At 41.2% G+C, this 10,646-nt stretch overlaps 1 protein-coding gene across 1 annotated transcript; it reads left to right on the top strand.

Annotated features, from left to right (window-relative positions):
- Window positions 1–3,155: 3,155 nt before the first annotated feature.
- Window positions 3,156–9,794, top strand: LOC104277433 (gamma-crystallin A-like; the record flags this gene model as incomplete). The annotated part of the gene is made up of 3 exons (XM_009874061.1): window positions 3,156–3,246; window positions 3,357–3,423; window positions 9,699–9,794. Coding segments are annotated over 3 exons (254 nt in total), but the record flags the coding sequence as incomplete, so codon positions are not given.
- Window positions 9,795–10,646: the final 852 nt, after the last annotated feature.

Here is a 10,646-nt window from a genome sequence, read left to right as displayed (position 1 = left end):
AGGTGATAAGCCATGTTATTCCAGTGCTGCCTTTGCCATTAGAGTACTGCCATGATCTTCAGTTCTCATTGACTAATACTTCCTGGTTTGTATAGATAAGGCTGGTAGAGATAAGAGTTAGCAACAGAAATTCTGCTATGCTAATAAGCATAAAACCAATGTTTTGTTTCCAGAATTCAAGTACCCGCCCCTTCACTACTCCCTCCCCTGTTGGCTGGCTGGTTGTCTGCAAACACAAAAAAAAGGAAAAAATCAAGTCCAGAAGATCAGGTGGTTTGCCGTTCTTGTTTTCAGGCAGCCAAAATCAGGGACCTGAAAGATGCTTGTAGACACAGGCACAGTGGGATTGCTGAACAATAGCCTTCTACCACCTTGACTGAAATGGCCTCCTTTCCTGAGCTACATTGTCTCCTGAATCAAACAAAAAAAGAGCTTACTGCGAACAGACCAATTAGCCAGGAAAACTTCAAACTCCTTCAGCTACACAAAAAGCAATGGACATAGTACGAGATCAGACAAGATAGAGCCACAGATTTGTTCTACATGTCCCAGAAGAGACCTCTGATCATTCGTGTGACACAAATGTGTCACATCGTACAGTTGGTGCCTATCACTGCAGTGCAATACTGCCCACAGTGGGAGAGGTAAGAGACTATGCTGGGTCCGTTCTTTCTGAGTACCTGAAATCAGGGTGCGGAAGCCTTGTGTAGAAAGCAGGGAACTGAAGAGGGCATCATCTGCCTTCCCTTGGGCCATTTAAGAGCTGCCAGTTGTAGCTCAGAAACAGACTCCAACAGCAGAACTCATGGTGGCAACTTGGTGCTGCAATTCACAGTCCAGTTTGCGACACTGAAATCAGATGATTTCAGCTAACACTCTTGGCAACTAACAACACAGCAGCTGAGGCACTGACATACTGCCTGCAGGACCAGAAGCGCTAACTTCCTAAATTGCGCCACACAAGCTCACGAGTCAGAGTGTTCAAACCATAGCCAGTTACCCAGAGCACTGCCCATGCAAAAAAATCCCAATATCCCTTCAGACATATCACTACTGATTCTCTGGCTATACCTGAAAGTTCTCACTCATCTTGGTGAAGAGCTTTTCCTAGTCAAATGTCAGGTAGAAACAACTGGCATCCATCCTGGAATGGTAAGACACCCATTCTGTGAGAGACTGGTTTACCTGTAGGACATCCAAGGCTAGACAGGCAGGCCTTTCCTGAGGGAACTGCATTAACATCCATTGTTCACACTCATGTGCAATCCACGCAGGAAAAGTTGTGTCTCTACATCATTCATCATCTCTAAAATGTACCCACCAGTTTGCCATACAGTTAGACTTGATCTTAAAGGTCTTTTAAAATCTAAATGATTATATGATTCTGCACACAAGGGCCACACCTTGAAATAGTCAAATGGGACATTAAAGCACCGTAACTTTCTGTGTCAAGTGTTTCTTGTAGGCTCACATTGCCTGCTGCAAGCTCCATCAAGCCCAGGTCAGCAAACCAGAAGGCAAAAATCAAGCCCTGAGCAGTGTACTTGGAGTAACAGCAACAATACATCAAGTCAAGTACAACAGTCAAGCAAACATCACAACAAGGAAATCCAGCAGGATGAAGGCAGGTGGACTGGGATATACAGGACTGAATATACTAAAGACAACAGAGGGAGATCTAACCTGTTTGGAAATGGTGAGTGCACATTAGCCTCTGACATTTAAAAAGGATGCAGTTAAAAACAGTATCAGAAGTAGTTTGTAATGGAAGGGTGGGAAGGTGGAGGTTTTGTATTGCTCGATCCATTTTGCTGGAAGACACTCTCTTTGCTTTCTTGTCACAGCACTGAAAGTCCTTCTCTTTGGCCTAAAATCTTGTAAGCAAAGCTTCACTCCACTAAGTCTCCCAGAACTCGCCCTGCTCTCCCTCCTTACAACCACACTCATTTGTTCCACTGGAGGTGGAGACTATGTGGTTGCAAACAGAGCTCTTAAATAAATTACATCTACAAAGGTGTTCATGTCCATGCCAATTTAACTGAGAATCATGTTGACAAAATCTTTACATGTTTGAATGAGTTTCCCCATATGAATAGGATTATAAATCCAGTTTTGGAGTGCAGTAGTTTCTTTTGATCTGAAGCCTCACTTACTGGCAATATAAGACGTTTGTATAACTAGATTTGCATATTCCATGAAGCATTTTATTTTTAAGAATATTTAGGTGCACAAAAATGATGATCACAATAGAACAAGTCAAGCTTGCTCCAGCCCTGCACAAAATTAGTAAAAAAACTATAGAGAAAAATTTTCCATAACCTACCAGCTGTGTTGCAGCATTAAAGCACTTTGCTTCAGCATTAAAAAACAAACTTTCCTGGTTCCAGAGAGAGAGCAACTTGAGCTTAATGCAGCTTGCACCCTTTGAATTTTTAAAATAGACTTTCAAAGGGAATAATATTGAACCAACTAACCCAAACTGATTTATAGTGTTAGCCAGTAATTAAAATGCACTGATAAACCCCTGATAAGAACCATTTGATTTCAATCATTTCATCTTCAGGGATGCAGCAGTTAACCACACACCAGGAAGGGACTGAAACTTAACCATTATTTCCTCCTAACAAGTCTGTGTTAAAATCTGTACACAATAGAAGGGATTAGTAAGCAAAAAGCTAACGACCTCACACAAGATGGAGACTTTTCCTGTTTTCAGGATAAAGCAGGTGGCAAAGTATTGAAATAGAAGCAAAGTTCATCTGCTCTAACAAAAGGAAAGGTTACCACAGAGCAAACTTTGGCAAGAAGCATCAACAGAGAGTGAGGAAGGAGAGGAACAGACCTACACCTGAAACTGCTCAAGTCTGCCGAGTTCGACAGCTTTCAGGCAAAGGAGGATCTTTAAAGAACCATTCTTACACATAGATGCTGCATTGGGCCAGGTGAACCACATGAAACAGTTGAAACCAGCTGAAAGTGTAGCACACTCCACAGTTACACAATAACTCACTTGCACGCAGCATCAGCAAATGCAGCCCAAACCCCAGAAAAATTAGAGTCCCACAAAGCAAATGCAATAAATGCCATAACTACAACAAAGACAAAACACAAGTGTCAGAGCTTAGAACTGGGCCCTTTTGTGTTACTTTCTGCAGATGCAGCATTAGAACCACAGTATACAAAAGCAGCCTGTGTTTGCGCAAAGCTCTCAGCTTTCACCTCAGCAAACTGCCACAACCAGGAAAGGTAAGTGGAAGCCCGAGAATACCAGTACTTTGCTCCAACACAAACATTGAACAGACTGTAAATCTTGGCAAATGTTTATATTGCAGATAATTTTTTTTATGATGGGGCCACTGCTACAAATGTAGCAATGACCACCCTGACCTGCAGTTATATATGAAACAATGCACTTCCACCCAGGTGGTAAAAGGCAATTTCTCAGTGCTTTTTAAAAATAAGAGACCATCCTGACTGCCAGAAGAGGTTCATCGCTACAACTCCATCAAGTCTTGCCCTGTATTCCTACAAGTGAGCTCTGCTTGACAGTGTATTGCAGCTTAAGAAACTGAGTATAGTTTATCCTTTAAGAATGCAAAGTTTCACTGAAAATGAAGAAAATAATCTGTTTAATATCAGTGCTATTTCAAGGGCCTGTTCATAACCTGGAGATGGTAAAATAAAGCCGAGTGACTATTTCTAGGTAGAGAATGTTTTTACATGGCCCAGGGAAGGGCTAGCATGACCAGCTGATAGGAAGTTCTGCTGGAGGCTGGTGTATGCAACTTGCTCATGACCATACTATGTTCTGATTCAATGACATAGGAACATGTTAAATCAGGCACAGCTTTCCTAACGTAAGAGCTGTGTTGGTTAAAAACCAAGCAAAGAATTAATACTTGTTAGAGTACTTCTCTGGTTATTAAGATATATTATACAGTATAAACCATAGCAGCAGGAACACTCCACATGCCTGTGCCTCGCACAGCTCAGCAGTTGGCCGCATGGCAATTGCCTGCACACCAGCATATAATGAGAGCACATGGAGTAACATGGTCAGTGTCTTTTAGTAGCACAATTCTGAAGAGGCCACATTATTCATGCCTGGTCACAAGTAAGCAACACAGATCAACTCACAGTTACATGAATACATTTTCTCCTATTGTCACAATTTAGAGTCCTTATAAGTCCCATTTCTTGAAATCATAGAGCATCCTCCATTTACTTCCTACCATACATGTGATCATACCCATTTGCTGGCACTCATGAGCTCCTCCATGTGGGTAAGAATTAAACTGCCTCTATTAGCTTCAAAAGAGCGAATCTCTTTGCAATCCCATCTGCAGAATAGAACACGATGTCTCAGAAATGCACACAGTAGCTGGGAAAGTTGCCTTTTCCTCTACGCCTGTCTTGTTTAGTAATGTCAGAACCAGTTAAATTTCTGTCTTACCTACATTTTTGCTGCATTTAACGCCACAGAATTGTTTCCCACAAGATTCTATGAAAAAGAGGAGCTCCAAGGCTAAACGTTGGAGACCTTACTGGTGAATGCCCTTCCATCCCAGGCTACATCCGTCTCCCTGAGACCTGCTCCCTCAATGTCTTAAGGTGGCTCTTCGGTCTTGTATGAAATGTCCAACTTGGGGAGCCAACAGTATTTACTTGAACCCAGGGAATACAGAATATTCCTTAAGTTATTGCTCCCACACTAAATAAATAGTGAATGTATTCCAAAATCCTTGCTCAAAGGAATCTTCCTTCAGTGCTACAAAGTTGCGCAGTCAAGAGGAAAATGCGATTTCTCTATTTTAAATGCAGAAGGGGAATACTTGAAAAAATATTCACAATTATCCAGCTGTTCCCCAGTACATGATAATTTTTAAAGGTCCACCTTCATATTGCTAACCCTGTAGAGGATTAGAGTTCCTCAGTCACAATTTCACTGGATATAGCTATTAATTGGAAGGTCCAATTCTTTCATCTACATTTTTCCCAGTTTTACAAGTTTTGATCTAGGAAGAGATACCAGCTATATACTTATAGAGGTTAACAATATACAGCTGGGCCTTTAACAGTTCCTTAATTATCATGTAGTGTGGAAGAGAAAAGTAAGCCCCATTAATAACTATACCCAGTGAAGTTCTGACTAGAAGGAAAAGGACCAAAAGATGTAGAGAAACTCTGAACAAGGTGAACGCTGTACTTGGCATCAAGTCCTTCATGCAAACAAGCTGGTCCATGCTACCACCAGTCCAGTAAAGCTTTCACATCTTATCCCAGTTTATTCCTTCAGAAAGATTTTTTCCAGATCCTTAAATTGTGCCACTTTTATATTGCAAGTTTTAGTGAACCTGTCCTTCATAAACTAGATGTTTAACTGGTGTCAATCACCCTGCCTCTACTACCTTCAGAGCTGTGTTGATCTCTTGCAGCAGGAGATTGAGCCAAATCCTTTAATTGCCAGGCTATTCTGCATGCAGAAGGAATTAAATAAGCATACCTGTGTGGAGTAAAAACAGGACAGCATCTTGTTATACTGGAAAAAGCCTATCACAGCATTAATTATCATTCAAGTAATTATGCATATGCCTACTCATCATCACTGAATCATGCACCTGCAGACATCCTGTGCAATAGTGTATGAGAGCCATAATAAAAGTCTAACAAAACACAGTTAAGGGATCTCACACCGTAACATACCTCTTCTCATTTAGGTAGTGGAGTCTAGATATCTTGTTTCCAGGCACAGTTAGGCCAATATGCTACTGCTCATCAGCAAGGTGCTGTGGACTCTTGGAAAGAGAAAGCGGTACAGAGAACACTACTGCTAGGACACTCTGCAGCCTTATCTAGTATATGTTTAATTTTAAATTGTTTCATCTGGGCTTTAAACAGTAGACTTCGGGGTTTTTTTACCTAGTAAACATTCTGATAATGGAGCCCTTGAATAAAAGCAAGCAACCTCTACAGCAGTGAGGTAGACTGCTTAAAGCTCACATTTCCGCTTGCTAATGTCAGAGACCTCATTTAGCCACTGTTTCATGCTCACATGACCCATCAGTATCAGCCTGTTAGTGATCCTCACCAGCCTTTCCCTGACAACACTGGAGAGGCAAATAGAACCATTCTTTGCCCTTCTCATCTTTTATTTTGTAAATGGGACACTATCTCTGTCCTCCTGCCTGTCCTTTACCACACAAAGTAGGCCGTTCAGCTGCTGCAAATGTCTGGCGTATCTAAGAACATCATGCTCCAGCCATGGAGACATGAAAAATCCTGCTCTAATGATGGAGGTGTGAAAAAGCCTGTTTCCTCTTGTTCACAGCCTAATACTGTGCATTTATAGGAACAGCACAGTGTAAGTAATATATGTTAGTATGCTTCCTAACCAAGGTTTGCAAAATAACGCCACAGTTCAAGCAGAGTATCTACTTGCCTGTTAAGAGCAGAGCAAATATTTCCTTTGCCTTCAGCAAGAACAAAACAAAGAAAAAACAGACCAACTCCCCAGACAGCAATTAACATCTCTCTATATATTCCAACAAAGTACCTAGTTCAATTAATGCAACTGAGAAGTATGGCTATATAGAGATGTGTATGTTACATGCTGGCATTCCTTTGGTCAAAGGCAAGAATGAACAGAAATGTATAATTCGATAATCAGAGTAATACAGGATGTCTGGATTTTTGACCCTGTTGTATCTGAGAGTTTGGGGGTAGCACCTCTCCAAATTTCTCCACTTGAGACAGGGATGGTGGCAATTCCTAGTTTTCAAGGAGCACTGAGAGGTTTTACTTGCTTTTGTTTGCAAATGCTCAAGAGAGTCCCAAGGAGACATTAAGAACAAGCATGCTAGAGGAGAGGAGCGCTGGAAATGCACAGAGAGCATCCAAGTCTCCTAGGTTCCTAGCTTGTTCTATGGTTGGTAGCAGGCGCTACCAATGCTGGCATACAGGGTATGCTTCTCCACATAGACACTTACTGCTGTTTTCAGATTATCCCTATGCTTGAGTTTTTCTGAGGTGCAAAAGCAGCCAATCTCCACATAAAAGTAGCTGTCATAACACCATGCTAGTTGAGGGCAGTTGGAACAGACATAAATAACCAGATTCCTTAGATCATGGATACCATTTGGCACACAAGATATTTTGGCACCAAATATCCAGAGCACAGCCCATCTGTGGCATAAGGTCCTAAGAGGGAACAGTCTACAGGATTCAAGGAGAAGCTGGATGAGTACTCGAAATACAAATCCATCGAGACTTATTAACCAGAGAGAAATAACCTCCTGCTCAGGAAGTCTCTTGAGCTAAAAATACTTGGGGTCTTGAAGTTGCTACTTGCTTCATATCTACCCTTCCCTCAGTACCTACTCACAGCTGCACTTGCTGCCAAGTTACTTGACTAGCTAGACTGCTGGTCTGACCCAGCTGCTCTACATCTGTAGATGGCTGCTCTACATCTGTACCTACAATAAGGAACTCACATATTGCCCCTACTCTAGTCTGTCAAGTTCAAAACTCCATCACCAAGCCCAGTACCCCCTGATTAAAACTGTGAAGGATGGCCCAAAGGACAAGCTGGCTCCACAAAGCAAGCATGATCACAGAAAGCACACAAAAAAAAGTGTCACACTTCTGAGCCTGTCAAAGATATTTGAGAAATGCAAGTATATGCCCATACATAGATGTTGATACTGTAAATTAATTCAATTTGCTTAGCATTAACCATCAGGAATAATTTATTTTGAATCCAAAGAAAGCATAGAGGTATTCAGAAGCAACTGCCACAATCAGTCTGCTTTCAGCGTTAAGGGCTACAGTTTCCTGGCTGAGGAAGCACCTCCAAGAGAGGCTGATGGTAGTGATACCATTTACAACACCCATTAGAAGCACAACTAGAGGTGTGTAAAAACAGGCCAGCTAAAGACTAAGAATTGCACTACACCATATCAAGCAAGGGCCCAGAATGAACATAGTCCTGAGAATCTTTGGGATTAATCAGCTCAGACTGAAAACTTCCCAAAATGTTCTTCCTAAAAAACATTCTGGTTTTCAAGTTCAACTGCAGGTGAAGTTTCTTCAGCTGAAGAAATTACTATGCTGTGGCATTTTGTCTCAATGACTCACACCTGAGTTCCAAAAATTTGTGCATCTCAAGTGAAACATTTCTCTGTACAGATGTCAAAAATGCTCTTCTTGGCCTCAAACAAGTGGTACCCATTCTTCAACTTCCAGTCCCTTTCTCTATGAACACTGAATTATGTTAATGTAGAATTTCAGCAGTGAAGCCTGAATGGACGTAAACACCCATTACCATACATTTTTGACTGCATTATTTTCTCTCTCCTAAACACAGTCTTACTGTTAAAGAAAACAAGCAGCAATACCTGGTCTGAAGGCTCTTGAAAATCAGGACAGGTTTTATTAGCATACTGTGAAAACTGTTACACAGTACTGTCACCAGAAACCCATGTGCATTAAACCTTTGTTTCATATAATCAGGGAACATGGAGAGATTAAAAATAAAGTGTCATTAAACAATTCTGCTGCAGCATCTCCAGCACTTTCGCTTGCACATGTTCCATCAGAAAAATAATAGAAATATTGCTTGACCCACCTTTTACTCTGATCCTCTGCTTATTGACAGTAGCACCTCACAAATCATGGCTATTGCTTTTTGTTTAGGGAATGACAATGGAAAAAGGAAGGGGCATGCATTCTCTTTACTGTGTAAAATCTTGTCTTTTATCCTATTCCTGTGCAGGCAACACTGTGCATCCTATATGAAGGACTGCTGACTCCTCCCACATGCTGAGGTCTCACAACTAAACCCCAGCAAAAATGGCAAAGGTAACAACATCTGAGTGAATGGACAACCAACTGACAACCAACCCAGCACATGCACAGCTCCTTGTAGGCAAGTAGGTCTGCAAACATAGTTTGTTGGTCTACCAACAAATTAGCAGAGGGGAAACCTCGAGCGGTTGTTTTGTCATCTAGCTCTTTGATAGGTTTCCTAAAGAAAGCCTATAGTGTACGTGGAAGCTTTCAAATGCCAAAACATTTACATATAAAAATCTTCTATTTTTATATTTCTGTCTGGCTAGTTTCCGTTTGATTTTGTCAGCTGCTGAAAGAGACCTAAAGTTTATATATTCTTAGACTTCCATAAAATAAGGTTGAAGTACTCAATTCCAAACAAGTGTAATAAGTACTGCCAAACAATGCCACTGAATAAGTATCTCTAACTCGATTTTACTGCTGCTAAGATATGGCTGCCCAACAGCGCCTACAGTGCTCAATGATTAACTTGGTTTAGACGCAACCATCTAATTTCATTCATGTATCAAGAGACACAAAAGCTTCTGCACAACTCAGATATAGGAGACCTATTCCTCCACTGGTCTTTACTCTACATTGCAGAATATTTCTAGGACCCTAAGCCTGAGTGCAGGAAATGGGCACAGAGCAGAATGATTGTGTGATACACAGAAGTCGTCCATGGACCTCTGCAGTATTTGGATTGTTTTGTACAATCTGGGAAAAAAAATCCAGCTTTCAAACGCTTTCCACTGTGGCTGGGGTTACTTTTGTTTTATTGCAGATCACTCTGAGGACAGAGACTTTGAAGGCTGCTCCTGTGAAGCCACCACAGACCAGCCAGACCTGTGTACCCACATGCAACTCCTAATGTGGAAATTGGCTGCTGGATGATCTATGAACATTCCAGCTACATAAGCCACAAGCACTTCCCAAGGAAGAGAAAATATCCTGACCACCAGCACTAGACAGGCTTCAATAATTGTCAGGTCTTGTATCACCACAGCAGTAAGTTTTCCATACTGTCTCCAGGTACGTCACTGCCCATATTACAATCAGAGCACCAGTACAAGTTCCCAGAGACCTCTAAGTAGAAGGTGGGTAGTAGAAAGGGTACTTAGCAAGTTCACATAAGGGGGTTTAGCCTCCCAAAGAGTCAGTTTGGATTTTCAGCAAAATGAATGGTCAGTTAGTGCTTGGGAAGGAGCTCATTGTATTAATTTTTATTGTAATAGCACAATTATCTGATTGGTTTTTTACATATAAGAAACACTTCGCCAATCTTCTAAAAATCACTCTGATTATACATTATCTACACATGGAAGTTTAGTACAGAGCTGAGAACCAAGCCACATCTTCCCTGTCACAATAAATGGTTTCTTTTCAAGCTAGGGAAAATTGGTGACTACACTGCAACAGAGGCAACTTGACACATCCCATTGTAGAGACACCACTGTGTATATTTCAGCTGCAAATGAAGGCATATTTGCTTGTGATAGATTTTCCTCCCCTCCACAATCCTTCAGCTCAGAATAGATCTGTGTTTTTCCCTCCTAGCCTTATTCCTTGGAAGTTTTACTAAGAGATGTTGCCAAGATAAAAAAAAAATAATAATTAAAAAAAAAAAATCAATACTCACACATAAAGGTAAGGATTTGAGATTTGGCCCAGGAATAGCCTTGATGCTGGCATGTGTCCCTTCAATTTTAACGAAAAATGAAGTTCATCGATACTGTAACCTTTACATACAATTCAGAGTTTCCCTGTCCAGTACTAGCTTCATAGATCATCACAGCAAGTTTCCAGATACATTCCATCTG

Source organism: Apaloderma vittatum, unplaced genomic scaffold (genome assembly GCF_000703405.1).
Source record: "Apaloderma vittatum isolate BGI_N311 unplaced genomic scaffold, ASM70340v1 scaffold30927, whole genome shotgun sequence".
Taxonomy (NCBI): Eukaryota; Metazoa; Chordata; class Aves; order Trogoniformes; family Trogonidae; genus Apaloderma; species Apaloderma vittatum.
Note: the sequence above shows the minus strand (reverse complement) of the source record. Positions and strands in the feature narration are given on the sequence as shown.